General features: G+C 36.8%; 1 protein-coding gene across 1 annotated transcript in view; it reads right to left on the reverse strand.

Annotated features, from left to right (window-relative positions):
* The window catches only part of LOC144962743 (voltage-gated delayed rectifier potassium channel KCNH1-like), a 104,873-nt gene that overhangs the window by 31,154 nt on the left and 48,871 nt on the right, over positions 1–24,848 (reverse strand). Inside the window, exons 4-10 of the mRNA XM_078895963.1 lie at positions 22,250–22,480; positions 16,532–16,660; positions 15,138–15,259; positions 10,539–10,706; positions 9,202–9,429; positions 8,089–8,322; positions 5,934–6,117 (exon numbers count right to left, since the gene is read on the reverse strand). Of these exons, the coding sequence (XP_078752089.1) occupies positions 5,934–6,117; positions 8,089–8,322; positions 9,202–9,429; positions 10,539–10,706; positions 15,138–15,259; positions 16,532–16,660; positions 22,250–22,480 (1,296 nt within the window). The remainder of the gene's footprint in view (positions 1–5,933; positions 6,118–8,088; positions 8,323–9,201; positions 9,430–10,538; positions 10,707–15,137; positions 15,260–16,531; positions 16,661–22,249; positions 22,481–24,848) is intronic.

Raw genomic sequence — 24,848 nt, forward strand, 5'->3', positions numbered from 1 at the left:
AATAGTAATAATAATAATATAATAATAATAATAATAATAATAATAATAATAATAATAATAATAATAATAATAATAATAATAAAATAATAATAATAATAATAAATAATAATAATAATAATAATAATAATAATAATAATAATAATAATAATAATAATAATAATAATAATAATAATGCTGAAAACTTATATAGCGCTATAACTCCGAGACACCAGACTCTAAGCGCTTCATTCGTCTTTAGTGTTTCATTCACCGCGTTTTGTTGAAAAGGGGAAAACTCGAAACGTCCACATTATCTGTCTTCGTTAATCAGATTGAAGCTTCTGTTCCATTTGAATGTTGTTACAGATAAAACCAAGAAAGCCACTATTTTAATTATTAGAGATGAAGTGAGTAGGAAAGTGCCAGAAGACAATAGAGAATAAAAACTTTTCGCGGTGATGTCGTGGATAGCTCATACGGTAGAGTCACGCTCTCACCGGCCAGGCGGAGTTGTCGTATCAGTAAGGTCGCAGGTTCAAACCCCCGTCACCGCGAAAAGTTTTTATTCTCTATTGTCTTCTGGCACTTTCCTACTCACTTCATCTCTTGTTGTTATCAACATAAGTGCCTGCTCCACTCACTTTTCTGAATTAAAAATTCACCTTCTATTTTAACTATTGCAACAATCGTACATTATGTAAATGTTTTCCCCGAGATTGGAATTTTCTATCCGGGGGAGAACTTTGAGATAGACTCGCGTCCTATCTAATGGGAGCAAGCAATTGCTGTTGTCTAATTCATGCCTTAGGAAAAGAGATAAAATATGGGTCTAATGGCTCTGACGGGCTACATATTTCGAAGTGGAAACACCAAAAGCAGGGAAAATTCATTAGTCTATCTATGGTCATTACATTCCAGCTATTAATGTGTGCAGCACAAACCGTTTGATTAAAATTACAATTACTTCCAGTGTTAATTAAATGCAGTGATTATTTCTAAAACAAATGACATTCCTTAATATTAAATCTCTCAGCGTCAGAAGACACATGCCGCCTGGACATTTTCCTCCCATTTCATTCGGTCCTTGGCAACAGTCCTGGCCCTCAGTTTTCAAACATCAAACCATGATGTTTTGGACCTTCCTTTCCCTCTCTTCTCTCTGGAGTCTATCCTAATGTCACTACAGAACCGTTCTTTTCCCTTCTCCTCAAGACATCTAGTTCTACCTTTTACTTCTCACCACCACACTAACTTTTACTGCCTATGTCAATTCTACAATTCGCTCATTCCTTACACGCTGTTGCAATCTTATTCTCAACATTCTTCTTCAGCATTCAATTAGGAAGACACCCGGTTTCCTTTCTTTTTTTTTTGTTAGTTTCCCTTCAAAGAGCCATATATATGAGTACAGACAGGACTAACGTTTTAAGAAGCTTATTAACCGTTTATCTTTATTCTTAAGCCTCTTGTGTTCCAGATTTTACAAAGTCTCTGAATTGTTCCACTTGCAAACACTGTCCTTCTCCTTTATCTGATGTAGCCCCTCTATCATATCCAACTTTAGCTCCCAGATAAGCGACGGTTTCCACATCATCTATTTCTCCACCTTTTACTTTCTGCTATTCTTTTTTTTGTGTACGTTTCAAGCCACGTGTTATGGCGCATGACTTGGAATGTAATCATATAAAAAAGAATACAAATGACTAAGGCTTTCTGTTAAACATGTAATTTAACAAATCCCGAAATGTAATATTTTACTCCAAACAAGCCCCCGGCGGTCAAAGGTTTATTTTTAAAAAATCAAATTAAAGGAGCTACCTTATTAAGTAGTTCAAGTGCATCGAGTGCTTTACGAAATCCAGTAAATGGAAATAAACAATAACGTAATGACATAGTCCCTGGATAATAGCTATAACGATGATAGTGATGATTGTGATGATGATGATGATGATGATGATGACGACGATGATGATGATGATGATGATGATGATGATGATGATGATGATTATGATGATAGTGGAGCTGCAGTTTATCCCGGTTTCTATTGCGTGAAACGGACAATAGCAATTAGTTGCCACCCATTGAATAGAACGCTAGTCTATCGCAGAGTACTTTCCGCCAGATCTAAATGAACCAACTCCCCAATCATTGCTCATTGGACAGGGGGGGGGGGGGTGAGAAAAAAAACCAACTAAACTGCACCGGGGTCGATATTGGTCCCTAGTATGTGAAGCGAGTGCTCTACCAACTGAGATGTCGGGATCCCAGCGGCTCTTTTTCTAAGTATCAGGTTTACTAATTTTAGACAAGTTGATGATCATCTTAATTCGTTGCGATTTGAAGTAAAAGAAATTCTGGTCAAAATTATGAAAAGGTGTTTTTATTAGTGAAAGAAAGTGTAGGGCTGGTTATTGTTTATCGGTGTTCTGGAAGACAGATGAAATGATCCAAATTAGGAGATAATTTGATAACTGTCTTCATGAATTTACGTTTTGAGGCAAAAAGGAAACACGGGAGCACGATAGTAATCAAATGAACATTATCGGAATTCTTATATGACATATTTAATATAAACAACAGTGTTGATCTTGACGATAGGGTAATTGCCATTGTTATGTATAAGGTCCAGGGCGGCCAATCGTTGATGTTGTCTTGCCATAGTTTTTTCTTGTCTTTCTCTTCTTCTCTGTCCCTACTGACGCATGACAGTCTTGCACATGTTATGATGGCGGACAGTGGTTCCTGAACCATGACGTTTTCCTTCTTTTCACCATTGACAACAGTGATTCCTGTCCTCCTGCTCGATCTATATCTCTTCTTGAGTTTTTATATATGGCAATATCCACTAAACATGCTCAAAGCGCTTTACAAGGGGTCCCAACAGCAACACGTAACACGTAGAACTAGACATGACCTGTTAGGCGATATTACAATTTTTTCGGACATAGACAACACTGTTAACGGCCAGGTACTCATTTTACACTTGAGTACGGTGAGAGAATGTGAGTAAAGAGCCTTTTCCAAGGACTCAACTATGCGCCAAGCGAGGCTCGAACCCAGGACCTTCCGATCCGAGAGCGACTATCATACTACAAGACCACATAGCAGCAATATATTGTAATATATCTTTATTTGGCCTGTGCTCCATTTATGAAATTCTCAGGATTTTCTTACAGCTCTTATTTTGAAAAGCACAAATTAATTTTTCTAGATCTGCAGGGAGAATTTTAGTTTTACATTCAGAGAGCGAGATGGATAGTACCAGCGATCTGTACAATTTTAACTTAACTCCAAAATCACGGTTGCTTTTCCGTTTTTTCCATATTGCTTTTTCTCGTCATGGCTGCTGTTCATACTTTCACTTATATCAAATATTGGACGCATACTGAATCGTATCTTCTATGATTTTAAACGACCAAGATACGAAAGATCATAACATTCGAGGAAAAAAATAAAATAAAATAAAATAAAACCATTGTAATTTCCATTCTTATCCATATATGATAAAGTATTCTTCGATTTAAAAGTCATGTGTGTAAATAAATAAATTATTTACCTCTGATGATTTAATAAAACTAAAATAGGTGTTAGCTTCAAAATATCCTTAAAATTCTGAATGATAAAAAGCCCCCCCCCCCCCCCCCCAAGAAAAGAAAAGCGAGGAAAAAAATATAAGAAAAGAAATCGATCATTCTCGCCTGAAAATTGATCGCTAGATTGTCTTTTGTCTGGTGTTCGATCCTCAGTAGAGGTGACTTTTTCTATCTTTCACACAGAATATTTTAACTCTTTCAGATTTACTATTTGCTCCAAAGACGCCCAAGTTTCGCGTTTCATAATTAACGTCAATCTAATTAATCTGTTCCTTTGTTTGATATCTAATTAACGAGCCATTATTCACTGCCAATGGCCATTTTTCTAATTTTAGTTTGTTTAAGATTGTGCTGTGAAGGTCTGTAAACACCGATGTCCTTATCAAAGTTTAATGAGCACAAGAGTTTAAGGGTAATTTTTAGTCACGTTATTCACCGGTTATTTATTATGCGCAGTTCTATTTTAAAACTTATACATCGTTATTTTCACTTTGAGAGGAGTTCCTTTTTTTTTCTCTTATACGTGTTACATTAGGCAGGGAAAACCGACGAGTACATAGATGCAGGTTGACATCCGGACCCACTTATTGGCCTAGTTTAACAGTGTTGTATTGGACAATATTTTGCGTCATATTTTTAGATTTCCAGTACAACAATGAGCTCATAAGGAATTAGGTAATCAGACCTGCAAATAAATGCACGTCGGGTAAAACTGAAGGTTGCTATAACAATAAGAAAAGAAATTAAAATAAATGGAAACATATCTATTTAATTTTTTTTTCGATATTTGTCACAGTTTTTTTGAAACTTAATATTGTAAATGAAACATTTAGGTATTGTTAAAAAATGTTATCCCTTGGTTATCTCATACCTATTTTTGCAAGGACATGTAAAAAATAACCCCAGTTCGACGTTCACATATTAGCACGTCTGATAACCGAACGCAATTATGGGCTTGATACAATGTTGTTGTAATGGACTTTATTTTACGTTAGTTCGAGATTATTTCCATTACAACTATAAGCTAATAAGAGCTATAGTAATTTGGGTTATAAGATCTGCATATAGTACACGCCACCCCCTAGTTAATAAATGTACAGCTTATGCATTCAAAAAGAGTGCAAAACTTGACGTTATGATTCCGTGTGTTTAGTCATTCAGAAAAATATAAGTCTTGCTCATTTTCATCATTTTAACCCATGCGTTTTTAAAACTTTTTAAAACACGTGAAAAAAGGATACATTTTCATTACAGACTAGACACGAACAAAACTCACACAAAGCGTTACAAACAAACTCATATCTAGATTTATGTACTTCTTAAATATGAATGAACATATAGACACGCTCACACAAACACAAATACACAAACACACACACACACACACAAACACACACACACACACACACACACACATAGACAAAAGCCCACACACGCTTACAAGTGAGACTGAATAATTTAATTCAATAACAATGACAATGAGAACAATTTCACGATTCAAACATTATAAATAATTAAAACACAAACAAACAAAAGTACAAAAGGAATCGAGACGATCGGAAAGAAAGGAATCAAAACTCACAAACAATCAAATTTATAAAGGAACCATCAGATATGAACATATGTCATTGACGTGCACTTATTATCAGGGTCTGATAACCCACATTTTAATGGGCTCATTGTTGTAATGGAAACACTCTCACACCAGCTCAAAATTTGGTCCATCAAAACAATGTTAAGACCTGATAACATTTGCACGTAATGCATGACCTATCGCCTCGATATGGTATTATATTGGGGCATATCATGTCAAAAAGTGACTTGAATATCACAATAATCCGAAATATGATATTTTAAGAAAAAATTTTTAATTTATTTATTTATTTTTTTTAATTATTTTTTTTTTTTGGGGGGGGGGGGGGGGGGGGGTCTTCGCATTTTAAGAAACTTTCTCCCCAATGAAACAATAAAGTTTACCCAAACATCATATTTAATTTTTACTATTATTTTAATTTCTAATACTCATCTCTCTGTGATCGCAACATAATACCGCTCTAAAGCGTTTTACAAATGGCCCATAGCCAACAGCAACACTTAATATGTAGAACGAGACATGACGACATCGATTGGGCGATGCTTACGATTGCACTTTTTTTTTCCAACAGAGACAACGCTGTTAAAGATCATACACTCATTTTACACCTGAGTACGTTCCTTGAATGTAAGTAAAGATATTTTTCCAAGGACTCAACTACCCGCCGCTTAGAGCGAGACTCGAACCTTGAACCCTCCGTTCCGAAGGCTAGTGTCATACTACAAGACCATATTTTATAGCCTCACCATAAACAATGACATACTTACATCCAATGATCATCATGAATATGGAGAATAGTTTTTCAGTCTGAGTGTTGGCAGCTACATTTCCAAATCCAATACCGGTCATACAGGACAGTGTAAAGTAGAGGGCCGTGAGGTACCGCATTTCCTTGCTCGGCCCCCCAAGCATGTCATCCCGGGCACTCAAATTGGAAGAGGTGAACGGTTGCTGGGAGATGGGAAGGGTTGTTGGTCGGTTTAGGGATTCATTTTATCATCTGTTTCAATTCATAGTTAAAAGTGTTCATTTATTGAAATACGAAGTGATTTTGGTATATTTTCAAAATGAAATTGGTCCTCGCGAGGCCCCAGGTTAGAGAGTTTTTGCAAAAAACAGTCCTTCTGAACCAACTAGGTCCATGGAGCAGGAGTTTATCCCGATTTCTATAGCATGAAACGGACAGCAACAATTGGTTGCTATTCTTATGAGAGGACGCTAGTCTATCGCAAAGTACTTTCCGCCAGATCTAGCATATCCAGCTACCCAATCACTGCAGGATATACGGGGGTGGGTGTGGGGGGGGGGGGTCAGAAAAAAATCTCGACTACACACGGGATTGATTTCGGTCCCTTTGCGTGTGAAGCGAGTGCTCTACCAAGTGAGCTATTGGAACCCTCAAAGGCATTCTAAGAAATTACTTTAATTACAGCTCTTCACCCATTTCAAACTGTAAAATAAGGGTCATTTAAATCGATCGATTTCTGAAAGAAGACCTTTTTTTAAACAAATTTTTAAATACGCGTCTTTCCAGAGTACGGAGTTAAGTGGTTAAAGGTCAGCGTTTCTAGTCCACGCTATTCCATTTAGTACTCTGGAAAAACCATATATCAAAATTTGTCCAGAAAACTCGTTCTACAAATATCGATCGATTTAAATTACCCTCATCTTGGCAACAACAAAAAACCCAACTCTCAAACCTGTGACTTTGCGAAGTCCCAGGTTTGAGAGTTTTTTTTTTCCCAAGATGAGGGTCCTTAAATCGATCGATATTTAAAGGACGAGTTTTCTGGTCAAATTTTAAAATACGGGTTTTTTCAGAGTACGGCAGCATTGTCTTTCCCCATTCATTGGTTTTACGTGGTTGCAGTAGATTACGCTGTGAGTCTTTGTGAATAAAAATGTGTATTCCACAGAACAATAGAGTGCACGCAATCTTATGGGACGGAAACTAAACACAACAAAGAAATTTGAAATAAAAAAGCATTTAAAACCATAACCATGAAAGAAAGGAAAAATCAATTTATATTGTTTAGATAAAATGCAATAAAAGATGGAGATTATCATTCAGTATTGGACTTCAATTGTAAATGCACAAAATGTAGCTTTCTGATTTAACAGAAGGAAAACCGAAGGCTGGTATTGGTTAGTATGCGATCGATCATGGGGCTTTGTTTCCGTTTTGTTTCGAAATTTAATCAGATGTTTTAGTGTCGCGATCTGTTTGACCTTCAAAACTGTAATTAGGAATAGTATAGAAGACTTTGAATTTCAAATAGTCCCCGTTTAAATCTTGGTAATTTAATTTTTCGCTTCGTGTTAATTTTTGATAAAGTTGTACCACTTCGAAAGTTTTCATTGAAGTAAAAAATATGTTATACGAATTTGAAAATCTCTTTAATCCTTTAACACTAGGACTAAATTATTTTTACATCATTATTTCTCCCATTATTTAATCGGTTATAACGTCACACCGTCTTCCCCATGATAGCAGTTATCATGATGTGACTAGGGCTTCAGTCGTATTTCTGTTGTACTTTTTGTGAAAACGATAAGATTGGTGTGAGTTCAAATCTGGTATATAAATTGCGATGCGCGTTAAGAAATATATTAACAATTGAGCATCTTTATAGAGCAATATCCAATAAATTTGCTCAAAAGGCTTTACAATGGGTCACTAGCCAACGGAAACACTTACAACTTAGGTCGAGACATGACACCTATTAATCGATATTGCATTTGATTGATATCATAGATAAGATTTGTCTTATATAAGAGTGAACTGATACATCACTTTTATCTCAGTGCTACTAAAAATTGTGTACTCTAATATTAATGGAAACCTTGATCTGTCTTCTACAGGGTAAGGTGATACATCACATTTATCTCAGTGCTGCTATATTGTGTATTCTTAATGGTTACCTTGGTTACGTTCGCCAGGTCTGGCAGCCAACCATAATCGACTCCACTGATAAGCTCCGCCCATCCAATACTGTACCAGATACAGGCGAACCAATGGGCGAACAGGATGAAGACTAGGATCAGCAAAACCAACATGGCCGCTCCGTACTCCAGATAATGATCTAGTTTTCTCACAACTCTGCCAAGACGCAATAGTCGTACAACTTTCAAGGCGCTAAACAATGTGCTGATCCCCTAAAAATGGGAAAGGGAAAAGGAAAAAAATGATGGTTGGGTATAAGAAAAGATTCAATCACATATTATAACCAGATTTGGAGAGGGGTTATATTCACGCCTCTGCTATCAAACCCATCAAGTACAACTGAAAAGAAACCTTAAATATGTACCCCTCTCCCAAAAAGAAAAAAATCATCAGACTCTCTCTCTCTCTCTCTCTTTCTCTCTCTCTCTCTCTCTCTCTCTTTCTTTCTCTCCCGCTCTCAAACAAACAAATAAACAATTAAAAAATCCAAACAAACAAAAGCAATAAACCAGAAAAATGGAGTTATCATCACGCCCGTGTGACCAATCGTTTACTCAGAAGCCAATTATTATGATTTTGTCACCATCACAACCACCACCATCATCATTGTCATCATCACCATCATCATCATCATCATCAGCATCATCATCATTATCATCATCTTATTCCTCGTCATCATCATCATCATCATCATCATCATCATCATCATCATCATCATCATCAACATCATTATCGTAATCATCATCATCATCATCATCATCAGCATCATCATCATCATCATCATCATCATCATCATCATCATCGTCATAGTCTTCGTCGACGACATCATCATCATCTGTCATCATCATCATCATCACCATCATCGCCATCATCATCGTCATCATCATCATCATCATCATCATCATCATCATCATCATCGTCGTCGTCGTCGTCGTTGACGTCGTCGCCATCGCTTCGTCGACGTCCTCATCCGCCTCCTCATCAGCATTATCATCATCAGCCTCTTGGTCGACATCATCATCATCATCATCATCATCATCATCGACGTCATCACCATTATCTTTTCCACACCTCAACTACATCATACTTACATCATCTACATATTGAAAGGCGTTGAAGACGTCGTAGGGCAGACATGACAACAGGTCGATGACAAACCAACTTTTGAGATAATTCATCCTTATAACCCTTGGATCTGAAATCACTTCACCGCTGGGGCCCACAAACGTTGTGTGGAAGTTGAGCACAATGTCCACAAAAAAGACCACGTCCACCATACTGTCGATGACCAAGAGTGGTAGCTGGTCCATCGTTTTTACCTTGGGACGGATATATTAAAAAATGATTCAATACTAAGCTTGCTCAAGGATTGCTGGTTTGGTTTTTTTCATATTAAACGTATTAATAGGGCACAGAAGTCATGACGTTACACCTTCTACTTCAAAAATCATTGGAAGTGTGTATGTATCTAGTATTTCAGAGGACAAATAATGAATAGGTTACATTTTGAATCATAATAAATAATAAAAAAAATTCCCTTTATTCATCCCCAAGGGGAAATTTGTCTTTAGGGTCTATTCCAAGGGAAGACTGGAATAACTCAGGCATCAGCCGCAGAGCAGCGCCGCAAAGTGAGCTAGGGCGATGTGACTTGCCCTAGGCCACACAACTCAGCGGCGGGTGATTGAACTCGGTACCTTTCGGGTAGGAAGCAAAGACCGTACCACTGAGCCAAGCTGCCAAGCTGGCATAGCTATTTTAATAGCAGGATTTATAGGTAGATTCTTAAGATTATGGGACGTTAAAAGGCGAGGATCGATTATCTTCTCAAGAAAATAAGATGCCACCTTCTGGAACCAGAAGATCATTTAAACATGCTATTCAAAGAAGAGATCAGGCAATTCCAGCATAAAAAGCTTCTAATCGTATAATGTGTCAAAGAAAAAGTTTTATGTCGAGCCTAAGCAAAATTAACAGAACAAGGAAATGTATGTTTTCTGTAGTTCAATTACTACAATCTTTCGATTGAACGAATAATATATTTAGTTGCCTGCCATTCAAACGTCCACCCACATATGATACCAGGTTGAGGTGGCGGGTCACACTTTTGGTATGAATGTCCTTACCTTGAAGGAATGAACAAAAATTTGAAAAAGAATAAAATATCAAACACGAAATGTTTCGGGCTCAAAATCCTTCTTCAGCCAATAACAAAAAAAAATAAAACGAAAACACTATTACATCACTTAAAATCCAGACAGATAAATGTTTGTCACGTCTTGAGGAAAGAGGAAAAGACTGAAGAAGGATTTTGAAGCCGAAAAGCTCCGAGTTTGGTATTTTGTTCTTTTTCCAAAGCTGGCTTTTTTTTTCATTTTTGTTTATTACTGTTTATAGTCCACAGCTTTGGCAGCTTAGTATCACTTACCTTGAAAGCAGCGTTGTAGGGCACCATTATGGCCGTGTAGAAAGTGAGGATAAGAATGATCCAGTCCCAGATTGTCTTGAAAAGACAGTAGTGGAGGATGATATGGGGAGGAGTCTTGGGCGCCTCAAGGCGGTACTGGGGTAACACGTCTGTACTCAGGTTCATCATCTGGTGGAATGGATAGTTTGTTGGTAGATAAAAATCGCTCTATAATATAATAAAGAGAAGTGATTGCTTTCCATTTTTAAAGTATTTAATGGCGTACCTCATCCACTCACTTTTCTGATTTAATTTTCACTCCCAATTAAGATCAGAGCTTACTCAATGTCTCAATCGTCTCTATGTTATTGGTTTGTGTTAAAAGCTAATAAGCTTTACTGCTGCCTTACAATCTTCGCGGCGTTTGTGTGTTGAACCCAAGACCTCAAGAAGTCGAGAGAGCGATTCAAGATAGACACGATGCTTGATACCACTTTTTTTTTTTTTGGAGTGGCGGATGGATTCGATTGTAGAGTTACCCTCTCCTGGCCAGGCGGAGTTGTCGTACAAGTAAGGTCGCGGGTTCGAGGCCCCAATCGCCGCAAAGATTTTTTATTCTTTGTTGTTTTCTGGCACTTTTCTACCCACTTTATTTAATGTTTTCCCGTGGAGCTTCTTGCTGCATTGATGTAAAAGCATTGTGAAGTGCCAATCACCAATGAATTGTACAGTTTGATAATCTCTCCCTCTCTCCCTCCCCCCTCTCTCTCCCTCTCTCTCTCTCTCTCTCTCTCTCTCTCTCTCTCTCTTTTCCTCTCCCCCTCTCTCCCCGTCTCCCTTTCTCTTTCTCTCTCTCTCTCTCTCTCTCTCTCTCTCTCTCTCTCTCTCTCGGTCTCTTTCTCTTTCTCTATCTCTCATCTCCTCAATGCCTCCACGAATGAGAAGCCGATGTCCCCTGATATATCTTCAAATATTATGAGATACACCAGTACCTTGATTTTTACCGAGATAGATTGACGTCTTTCTATATAAATTCGATTGTAACAACAATTCGTTACTAGTGAGGTCTGTGTCGGAATATAAATTATGATGATGATCTCTCCTGTGTTATGTCATTTTGCTTAATTTAAAAGTTAATTAATTAGATAAGCTCACGAAGCTCTGAAATTGGATGAGGCCAAAATCTCGTGATTCTACGCATTTTTCAGAATAGTAGGCAGGTCTGCAGTACATGTACTTACATTACATAACGACTTAATATTGTCGTTTTCTATCCTATTATCATCATTATGGAATGCTCCGTAGATTGAAATTGGCTTGCGTGACAGAACTCTTTAGTATTCCGTCCATCCAATAACACCGTCACACTCAACCCTTAGAGTTCTCTAATGCTATCTCTTTACCTTCCAAATGACACACAAACACACACACACACACACATACACACACACATACATAATCACAGACACACAAACACATACACCCACTCACAGACAATAAATCTTCATCAATACACACACGACTGTGTGCGTGCGCGCGAACGGATTCATAATCACACACATCATTCTTTGTCCCACCAATATGGGTTTACACAAATCAAACACAAAATTATGTTCCCCACACAGCGGATGTAAACATCACCATGGCAACGCATGAATCATGTCAACAATGCTAAGGACTAGCGTATTTGACCCTTTCATATCATTCTAATAGCGTCATAAATTACAATTCCATTTTTTTTACATGAGCCACTATCTGCATGAGCGAGTCTCTGATGTCAACAAATGAATTAAAAAATAACAATACAAATATGAACAACTATAGAAGGAACTAGATTGACGTCACACGGCTCTTTGTTCTTGTTTTTAGTTTATATCCGGCTGGTGGATGTTATGAGTTTTTTTTAACTCAACGCATAGCATCAATACAACATATTACACGAATTCATCATTCTCAACGAACTCAGTGTGTTTGACGGTGGGCTATTGGTTCCCTCAGCAAGTCAGATAGAACCAAATTTCCGATTCACAGAGTAATGTAAATGTTGCTGCTCGCAACTCGAAGAAATAAATAATAATGTGAAGTTGAATGTAAGCTTCAATTTAATTACAAAAACAGATCAAATGAACGTCTCGGGTTTCCCCTTTATCAACAAAACAGTATGAATGAAACATCACAGATGAATGAGATGATGTGGTAGTGGCGTAGTTTCATTCATCCTGTTTTGTTGATAAAGGGGAAACCCGAAACGTTCATTTGATCTGTTTTTTTTTTTTTGTAGATTCATAGAGTATAAGTCAGGTTTAGCCTTTGATCCTTTCCGATCCTTTTCAGTATTTTTTCCAAAATGGCAGGCTTACTCTGAAGAAAAATGGATTTTTAAACCTCATACAAGCTCTCTATAAAATAATTGTATGTTATTATTAATTAAACAAAGATCATTCTTCAAAGTTTGTGATGTACAAAACAAATCTGAATAAGAAAAATGTATATTGTGTCGTAACAAATGTGACGATTTTGATGCAGGTGGTAAGGAGAGGGTTAATGAGTCTATTTTTTTGTTCACTCTCTCACGAGAGAGAGAGAGAGAGAGAGAGAGAGAGAGAGAGAGATAGAGAGAGAGAGAGATAGAGAGAGAGCGAGAGAAAGAAAGAGAGAGATAGAGAGAGAGAGAGAGAGAAAGAAAGAAAGAAAGAAAGAAGAGAGAGAGAGAGAGAGAGAGAGAGAGAGAGAGAGAGAGAGAGAGAGAGAGATTGAATTACTCGTATTTTGCATCATGAAATGTTTTACCCTAGTACTAAAAGCGTGAAATCTTTAAATCTGTAGTCAGGTTTGGTGCTTGTATAGAAAGGGAATTTACAATTTATTCACCCAATCGTATTCAAGAACTTGTTTAATAAATATTTCAGGCATCACCTGTAATCGTTGCCATGCACTCCCCCCCCCCCCCCCCCCTTCCCACATCCCCAACCCACACTAAACACACTCTCTCGCCTTCCTAATAACAACACTATCCTGAGTATCGGATAGGATATTGATCACCATTCACCAATCTTCCAGTAACTCATTGGCGCGTATCTGTTATCCTTGATCTGTGATCAGCCGCTTTTGTTTGATGCCAGCTCATGTGACGCAATGTCGTCACGCTTGTCGACACAGATGGATGAAAAAACTGATAAACTTGATATTAATTTTTAATTCCGAAATACCGTCCATGGATGAATAGATGGAAAACGAGAAGCGGCAATAACAGTGGGTAGGGGTTGGGGGGGGGGGGGGGGGGGTTGGCGTCAATCATGACTCTGCAAGATTCATGATAATTCGCGAAACAATGGTTTGATTCATGACAACCACTCAGGACAAGCATAAAAATTGTCATCATTCATAGAAGACATACTGGGGACGCTCTGGGGTTTGGAGCATGGGATAAAAGTCAAATCGTGTGTCACTGTTCGTCGATAGACGAATTTGTTTGCTTGTTGACAATGGTGACGATGATTATAAGATGACTATGATGACAACGACGACGACAATGAGGATGATGATGATAATAACGATAAAAAAATATAAATCGGGGTGATGCTAGTGATAACGCCGACGACGACGATGATGACGATAGTCATGATGATGATAATACCAATACTACTACTACTGCTACTACTACTTCTACTACTACTACTACTTCTACTACTACTACTACTACTACTATTACTACTACTATTACTACTACTTACTACTACTACTACTACTACTACTACTTACTACTACACTACTACTACTACTACTACTACTACTACTACTATTTAACTACTACTACTACTACTACTACTACTACTTTTACTAATACTACTTCTACTACTTCTACTACTACTACTACTACTACTACTACTACTACTACTACTACTACTACTACTACTACTACTACTACTACTACTACTACTACTACTTTTACTACTACTACTACTACTACTACTACTACTACTTCTACTACTACTACTTGTACTACTATGAAAAAAAATGCATCATCTAAAAGATGACTTGGGGACATTAAAAATTGCGACATCACCCAGGAACGATCTCTGTACCTTTGCGTGTGAAGCGAGTACTCTACCAATTGAGCTATCGGGATCCCCATTTATTACCGTTATCATCATCATCATCATCATCATCATCATCATTATTATCATAAGCTTCATCATCGTCGTCGTTATCAATAGATCATCAACATCATTATCAACAATAACATCATCATCATCATCATCATCATCATCATCATCATCATCATCATCATCATTATCATCATCATTTGACTACACATTATCAACTATTTTTCACCCTCTTTCCATTCGTAATTTCTCTTTCTTTCACTGTTCCTCATTATATATATATATATATATTATATATATATATATATATATATATATATATATATATATATATATATATCTCTCTCTCTCTCTCTCTCAATCTTTCTTCTTTTCCCTCCCCCTTTCTTTCACAGAAATACACAGACACACAAACACACACACACAAACAAACACCCATACACACACACACACACATACTCTCTCTCTCTCACACACACACACACACACACACACACAAACATACAATACTTACATTAGCGATGTGAGAAGGCCTAGAATTGTCGAATTTTGTACTGGGCTGGTGTGAGGTGAATTGTAATAGCGTTGATCTGTTCCTCGTCACAGAACGTGCCAGGCGTGCAAACTTACTCAGACCTGCGGAAAGCGAAGATGCAATTATTGATGCTATGCGTTTATTCTAAAGTTCACAACATCTGCCAGCCGATATAAAGAAACCACACACAAAACTATGTGTAACCTTAAACATTTATTGATGCTGTGTGCTTCGTTAATTTATTCACAACATTCCGACGGTCGGATATAACGTACCAACACACAAAACTATGTGCAACCCCAAACGTCAAGAATCTGATAAATACAATTTAGTGAGAACTACTCATTGAAATGGCTGGCTAAAACAATAACAAAGAGCTGAGGGACGTCAAATTTTTCCATCTATAGATAGAATGCGCTTGGCCAAGGAGTTCACAACATTGCCATCCGGAAGTATAACGGACCAACACACAAACTCTGTGTAACCATGAACTTTTATAGTCTGGTTAATACAGTTTAGTGAGAACAACTCACAAACGCGGATGGCAAAAACAATAACAATGGCCTGAGTGACGTCATCTGCATACTATCTATAGATAGACCGAAGATGACGTTCACTCAGGTCTTTGTTATTGTTGTTTGCCATTCATGTTTATGAGTAATTCTCACTAAACTGTATTATCCAGACTATTAATGTTAAGCGTCCTTCATCTATAGATAGAACGAAGATGACGTCACTCAAGCATTTGTTATTATATTTTGCCATCCGCGTTTGTGAGTGATTCTCACTAAACTGTATTATCCAGACTATAAAAGTTAATGGTTACACATAGTTTTGTGTGTTGGTCCGTTATACTTCCGGATGGCAATGTTATGAGCTTCTTAGCCAAGCGCATACTATCTATAGTCTGATTTATACAATTTAGTGGGAACTTTTCAATATGGCTGGCTCCAAACAATACCAAAGAGCTGAACCAAATTTTCATTTCAAACAGTGCAAGTCGGCATGACAGATGTCATTTTTTTATGCTAGCACTCTAACTTCTCAGTGACTGCCTATGGCCAGTAGGTGCTCATTCATAATTTTTCAGGTTGGATAATATATCTAAAGAGTCTTACCCAAGGATACAACGCATGGGCAGCCAAATGCCATTTTGTCAATATAACAAATACAATCATGTCTGATTGTTTGCAAAATATTTTAAAAAACCAAATACAAAAACAAACCAAAAAAATCACAATGCTACTTTTTAAAAATTATATTTAAATAAAACATTAATTGGTAGTCAGAAACATTAATATGGAAATAGACAGGCACATGGGCAGTTAACCATATTCAAAGACAAAATGATGATATATAACAGTTGTGTCTACCTTTTCCAGCATCGTCATCGATTGGTTGTTTGAGTGCTGTGATGTCCTTGAAGGTACACATGAATAAAATGACCTGGTCTTTCTCGTTCTTGATGGGGGCCACATGAAGTAGGAGCCATAATGGTGTGCCTGGTTAGGTAAACAGATGGATTGTTCGATGTGTCAATGAATAGATGGAAGGATTGGGTGATGGGTGGATGGGTGGATAGCTGCGTATCAATGCATATTGATTGATAGATGTGTCAATGGATGGATGGTAGAATTGGTGGATGAGTGGAAGGGTGGATAGCTGCCCGTTCGTTTGAACAACGCATATGGATTGATAGGTGTATCGAGGAATTGATGGTAGGATGGGTGGAAGGGCGGATAATTGCCCATTCGTTGGAACGGTGCCTGAAATGGATTGATGGATAAATGAATCGTAGTTGGATAGTTGAATGAATGTTGTCAAGTTGGAAGATTGATAGAAAGACATGATAGATAGACTGGATGGATAGCTGGCTTTCGTGCGTATATGGATTGATAGATACGTGAATGGTACGTGGATTGGTAAATGAATGTTGTCAAATTGGGAGATAGATAGAAAGACATGGTCGATAGACTGGAAGTATGCATATCTGGATTGATAGACACATGAATGGTGGGATATGGATAGAAAGCATAGAATTAAACGAATGAGAATACGTACGAAGCCTAAAAAGTGTCCACCAATGAAAGCATTCTGCGCCATTTTGTTGTTGGCTGAGAATGTAGTAATTACCATTCATTCGGTATCTATGTCAACATAACGACACAAGAAAAACAACAAACAATATCAAAATCCACAATAAAATGTTTCAGAACTGTTGCGTATATTTATGGCACAACGAAGCTGTCAAAAAATGAAGTTAGAGAATGTGTGTAATCATGTATTATAATAACCTGTAATGTGTTTTCCAACCACCACATCATCTACTACTACAACCACCACCACAATATCATCACTAACACTACTACTACAACCACCAGCCCCACATCATTATCACTACCACTACTACTACACCACCACCAGCACTCATCATCACTACCACTACTACAATCACCACAACCACATCGTCATCACTACCACTACTACTGCAACCACCACCACCATATCATCATCATTACCACTACTACCACAACCACCACCACCACTACTACTACAACCACCACCACATCACTACCTCAACTACTACAACCACCACCACAATAGCATCACTACCACTACTACTACAACCACCACAACCACATCGTCATCACGACCACAACTACTACAACCACCACCATATCATTACCATTACCACTACTACTACAACCACCACTACCACCATATCATTACCATTACCACTACTACTACAACCACCACAACCACATCGTCATCACTACCACTACTACTGCAACCACCACTACCACCATATCATCACCATTACAACTACTACTACAACCACCACAACCACATCATCATCACTACCACTACTACTACAACCACCACCACATCATCATCACTATCACTACTACTACAACTACAACCACCACCACATTATCATCACTACCACTACTACTACTGCAACCACCACCACCAGATCATCATCATTGAAATTTTTTTTTTTTTTTAAATTGAACTTTATATAGTGCAATATCTACTAAATGTGCTCAAAGCGCTTTACAAGGGGTCCCTGGTCAACATTTAACATGTAGGACGGGACATGACGCCTGTTAGGCGATATTACAATTTTTCGGACAAAGACAACTCTGTTAACGGCCAGGTACTCATTTCACACCTGAGTACGGTGAGAGAATGTGAGTAAAGAGCCTTTTCCAAGGACTCAACTATGCGCCGAGCGCGAGGCTCGAACCCAGGACCTTCCGATCCGGAAGCGAGTGTCATACTACTAGACCACATAGCCGCATCATTACCACTACTACTACAAACACCACCACCACATCATCATCACGACCACTACTACTACAACCACCACCACCACCATATCATTACCATTACCACTACTACTACAACTACCACCACATCATCATCACTACCACTACTACTACAACTACAATCATCACCACCACCACATCATCATCACTATTACTACTACAACTACAACCACCACCAACACCACATCACCTCACTAACACTCAGTACTACAATCACTACCATTAGGTTTTGGAGCTTTACTTCATTTGAAATAAGGAAACTTCGGAATTGTATTTGGCATTGTGTTTATATATCATAATATAATTCTAATCAGTTATCTATTTAGAACTAGATACTATACAATACCACCCCAATTCCCCTTTCTTGTGTGCGGGAATTCCTCTTTCGGCATTGAAATTGAGAACATAAAGAACAGAAACAATTTAAAAACAAGACTATGACACGCAACCACTCACACACGAGGCTATACTATTTATCCTTTTCTCTATATAGAATAGGACAAGACAAACAATAGCTTGACTCTCGCTACACTTCGCATTGATATTTGTCGTCTCACGAGTTCAACTCTCGGTCGACCTGTCAATATTCCTTTTTGCCTCGGACGTAATCATTAATAGAATGTTGTGTGGTTTTGACCGTGAAGAAAACCTTAAGAAGTCACATTTATATCATTTTAGAGAGATCGTTTTGAATAATTTTGAGTTAAACGAGCGAGCAGCAACTTGTTTTCATGAACGGCCGATCAGCGCTTGTTTACTATAGTAACGCGATTCCCAGCCAACATCAAAATGGCGGATATTTTTCTCATCGAGGCCGCTGGTTGGTTAGCCAATAAGAGCACCGTACGGTTTCCATTGGGTAAATTCCTTGATAGAAAGACATGATACATAAGGCTGGGTGGATAGCTGCCAGTACGTTGGAACTACGCATATCTGTATAGATTCGACACATGAATGGGTAGTTGGATAGGTAAATGAATCTTGTCGAAGTGGAAGGTATGTTGATAGATATCTGGATGGGTGAATTGATGGTTGTGCCGTTTTTGATACATAACCTTAATAATTTATAGGGATTGAAGGCTAGTATTAAATAATGTCTGAGAGGAATAGAAGAGTGTTTTGATGGATGGATGGATGAATGAATGAGTCAATGGACAAATGGTTGGATGAATCGAGCGTTTCATATGGGATGGGCAGACAACTGGGTGTTGTAGAGTTAAGACGGATGGATTGTTAAAGTTGATTGTTCCTTGAGTGTTGTAAATTGACTGCCGTGTCTCGCGAGGTCCCAGGTTTGAGAGGTTTTGCCAAGATGAGGATAATTTAAATCGATTGATATTTTAAGGACAAGTTTTCTGACCAAATTTGTAAACAGTGTCTTTCCATGGTTTGGCAATTTATTGGTCAATTTACCATTTGTCATAAAATGGACGAAGAAATATTATGAAGAGTAAAAATGATTGTATGGATGGAAATGGAGAAATATTATGAAGAGTAAAAATGGTTGTATGGATGGAAAATGGAGAAATATTATGAAGAGTAAAAATGATTGTATGGATGGAAAATGGAGAAATATTATGAAGAGTAAAAATGGTTGTATGGATGGAAAATGGAGAAATATTATGAAGAGTAAAAATGATTGTATGGATGGAAAATGGAGAAATATTATGAAGAGTAAAAATGGTTGTATGGATGGGAAATGGAGAAATATTATGAAGAGTAAAAATGATTGTATGGATGGAAAATGGAGAAATATTATGAAGAGTAAAAATGATTGTATGGATGGAAAATGGAGAAATATTATGAAGAGTAAAAATGGTTGTATGGATGGAAAATGGAGAAATATTATGAAGAGTAAAAATGATTGTATGGATGGAAAATGGAGAAATATTATGAAGAGTAAAAATGATTGTATGGATGGAAAATGGAGAAATATTATGAAGAGTAAAAATGATTGTATGGATGGAAAATGGAGAAATATTATGAAGAGTAAAAATGATTTTATGGATGGAAAATGGAGAAATATTATGAAGAGTAAAAATGACTGTATGGATGGAACATGGAGAAATGTTATGAAGAGTAAAAATGATTGTATGGATGGAACATGGAGAAATGTTATGATGTTCTCTCAGTTTAGAATAGATAAAACCCTCTGCACATTATTTTATAGAGCAGTAATCGAAAGTGTTTTGTCATTTTGTATAACAGCTTGGGGAGGCAATTGCTTAGCAGTGGAAAGGAACAAAATAAATTCAAATATTAAAAAATCCATTAAACGCTATATAAATGATGTTGACGATGTAGATCTTTTATACGAGAAATTTTGTATAAATAAAATAACTAAAATATTAAATGACCAGTATCATCCACTAAGACCATCAATTATTATGTCAGAAAGAAGTGGTCGCCCTTTCTCTATTTCAACGAAAACAGAGAGACACCGAAAATCTTTTCTGCCGTCCAGTATTAGGCTTTATAACAACAAGCAATAATCATTTTATATAATTATTTCTCATTTTTACTTTTTAGAAATATAAATATTAATTTATTAATTTATTTGTTTTGCAATCTTTTCAATTTTCAATTTATAGTGACAGTTTTAACTATTTTACAGTGTTGAAATTATTCATATTATAAAGCGCAGCTCTGGTTATAGAGCTGCTCCTTTTTTATATATATACATCCTATTTCCATTGTATTTTTATCTTATGTGTAAATTATAACACGTCTGTACAAAAAATTTCCTTTTTGGGATGCAATAAAGTATTATTATTATTATTATTATTATTATTATTATTATTATTATTATTATTATTATTATTATTATTATTAAGAGTAAAAATGATTGTATGGATGGAACATGGAGAAATGTTATGAAGAGTAAAAATGATTGTATGGATGGAACATGGGGAAATGTTATGAAGAGTAAAAATGATTGTATGGATGCATATGGAAGGAATGGGGTAATGCATCTGTATCTATAAGTTTATGTCTCAAACTACATATAAACAAGATTGACATTGGTATTGCAACGTGTTTATAATTGGGCAGTCATTTTCAGTTGATGATTACATTTTCCATGACCGATATTGCATCAACTCTTTGGTGTGTAATCCAGTTTAATTCAATTATATTTCTCTTGACTCACAAAACAGAGTTGCGCAGTTTTCTGTGGGAGGGAGTGAGTGGTAGCTAAAAATTGGACTTGTTTCAAAGGTTTAAAAATAATGAATAGAGATGTGACTCAATGGATTAAAGTGTGGTGAGAAAATAATAAATGATTGTAAAGACTGGTTTATGGTTAGATGTATGCGTCGTAAAACAGGTGGGCTGATTTTTTTTTGGTAAAACGAGTTTTAAATAAACAGATCCATAACTTGATTGAATGAATTGGTATACTGTAATAAATGACTGCATTCGGGGTTTGGCCGATATGTCCTTCTGGATGAACGAACAAGTTGTTAGGTTTTTAAAGGGAGCAATGATTGAATAAGAATAATGAATGCCATGATTGAATTTACAGTCAATGCTTAAAAAATTGATAGAAAAATCGATGGAAACATCAATCAACGAACACCCCCCCCCCCCCACACACACACACACGCACACACACACACACCGAGGTAAATATAAATATTGAGAGAGAGAGAGAGAGAGAGAGAGAGAGAGAGAGAGAGAGAGAGAGAGAGAGAGAGAGAGAGAGAGAGACCAACATAATGAGCGGCAGATGCCGGAAGATTAAGCTTGTGCAAAATGACTCACGGTTTTTCTTGTACAATAAGATCTCCACTTGGTCTTGCACCATATGCTCAAAACAATACTCCAATTTCTTGACGGTGTCCGAGTCCGTGAGGTCCCCATACATGAAGCTGCACGTGCTGGACTTCTGCATGACCTCTGCCCTGTTGTAGCCAGCTAGTTTACAGAACCCGTCATTCATGTACACGATTGGGTAGTCCACCACTCTTGCATTTGCCAGGAGGAAGCTGCTGTCTGTAAAGCAGATAAGAAAACCATGGTCTGAATCCCTGTCAATTTTAGAGGATGCTCAATAATGAGAGCGAGTTAAGTCGTTCAAAGTTGAAAGTTCGGACTTATATAAAGTATTGTGTTTCTGTTTAATAAGACTAAATAAGATAAAGTGCACATACGCGAAGTATAGGGGGCAGCGTGGCTCATCAGTACGGTCTTTGCTTCGTACCCGTAAGGTATCGAGTTCGAATACCAGCTGCGCTGTGTGGCCTTGAGCAAGTCACTTTGCCCTAGCTCAATTCGCGGCACTACACTGCGGCTGACGCTTGGGTAATTCTAGTCTTCATTTGGAATAGACCCTAGAGACAAATTTCCCCTTTGGGATGCTTAAAGGGAATTTTGTTTTCATTATTTTTTTTTTTAATCTGAATACCTCGCCGCGATACCCAACATTCCTTAACCCATGAAGGAACGATGATTTACCGCAACATTTACTGACATGTGCCCAAAAATGTAAAAGTGTCGTGATTCTAATCCACAACCAAAATATCGGCAACTACAGCCGGCTAAAGAAGAAATCAGCAAGGAATCTTCTGAGACTTTAAATATCACATATATTGTCTCATACGCGAGAAATCCCTTTCCCGTGCCTCTTGCAAATTTCAGAGGGCTACTCTTACAATAGAGTCTAATATACCCTAACGGACAAGACAAACAAGGACAGACAAAAACAACTTTGCTAAAAAAATATAAACAAACCTAAATCAGAATACAAAGCAAAACAAAATCAAACAAACAAGAAAACAGCAGATAGTGAAAAGCGTTTAACATGGCAAGTTACTCCTCTGTGCCTTATGTATAATATTAATATATATATATATATATATATATATATTATATAATATATATATATATATATATATAACATTGTGTGTATATATAACTCAAAAACAATATGTTTTGAATGTGTTGAAGCTAGGCCTATGTCTTCAATAGCGTAAATCAATTGCTACCGTGTGATCAAAGAGAGAGTCGTCAGTTTCACACATTCGTACATCAGCGGAATCAAACTGTTCTTCAATAATTGTATTAATGTTGCATTGATCAAAGACGCTCACAAACCTCTCCACACCTACACTCTTTGATCTCACAAAAACCACACCCTTATCTGTTTCGCATCGATGATCCGTGATCGTAACCATAACAACCAAACCGTGTTTGTATTCTCGCGAGGTTATATTACTGCGTGTTGGTCAAATTAAGACACTGAGACGAATTTTCGAAAGATAGTGGATCTTTCACCGTTGAAATATATATTAGACCATCATCATCATCATCATCATCATCATCATCATCATCATCATCATCATCATCATCATCATCATCATCATCATCATCATCATCATCGCTATCATCATCATTATCGTCATCATCATTATCGTTATCTATAAATCAATTCATTATCATCTTTGTTGCTTCTATTATTTATGGTGATCACTGCCATCATCATGTTGTTTTGTTGTATAATTCATATATATAATGAATTAAAAAAATATATATTCAACCAAAATTCTCGCAGAACGATCCAATCGTCTTTATCTTTCATTTCTCAGATAGCAGGTAAAAATGTGATAATATTATATGAAAGAAATTAAGGTGATATAATTTTGTGAAACTCTTATATATATATATATATATATATATATATATATATATATATATATATATATATATATATATATATATATATATCGTACACCTTCCAGTTATTGTAAGACATGATGCGCTGTCTATTCGGGTTTTTTTTAATTTTTCAGTTTTGTAATTGGAGTAGAGGGGATTTATTTACTCGAAATCCCTGCTTCATTGTTGTCAACTTATTCAAAGTATCCTCTTGAGTTTCAATCCAAAACAAATGGCAGAATTTGAGGGTCCATCAGTGCATAGTAATAATCTTTGATAGTTCGAATATTATTTTCTTGTGGGTAAAGTCTGGGTGATATCGATCGTGAAAAGCAATGACATAAACCATGATTTTTGTAAATACAAAACTGATCACTGCAGGTATTTCATTGTAAGGCATTCATTTTTGTTGGTGTTTTTGTGGCAACAAAATGAGATCCAAGAATAATTTGTTGACTCATAAGTAATCCTATTTACTCTAACCCTCCCCATAACCAGTAAAGCGTAATGATATCAAGTTTATAATAATAATTTGTGACGTCAGATTATTAAGCGTTAACTTTCACTAAAATAGGAATTTAAAAAAAGAAGTATGTGTAATTGTTTTTTGAACATGTCTTTTATTCAAAGATGACAAAATCCTAATTGCGTTTTGGAATTTGAACTTTGTTCCCAATGCGCATTTGCGAGCTCGTGCAGTGATTGG

The sequence above is a fragment of the Berghia stephanieae genome, chromosome 1 (genome assembly GCF_034508935.2).
Source record: "Berghia stephanieae isolate SIO BIC M18660-M18661 chromosome 1, UCSD_Bste_1.3, whole genome shotgun sequence".
NCBI lineage: Eukaryota > Metazoa > Mollusca > Gastropoda > Nudibranchia > Aeolidiidae > Berghia > Berghia stephanieae.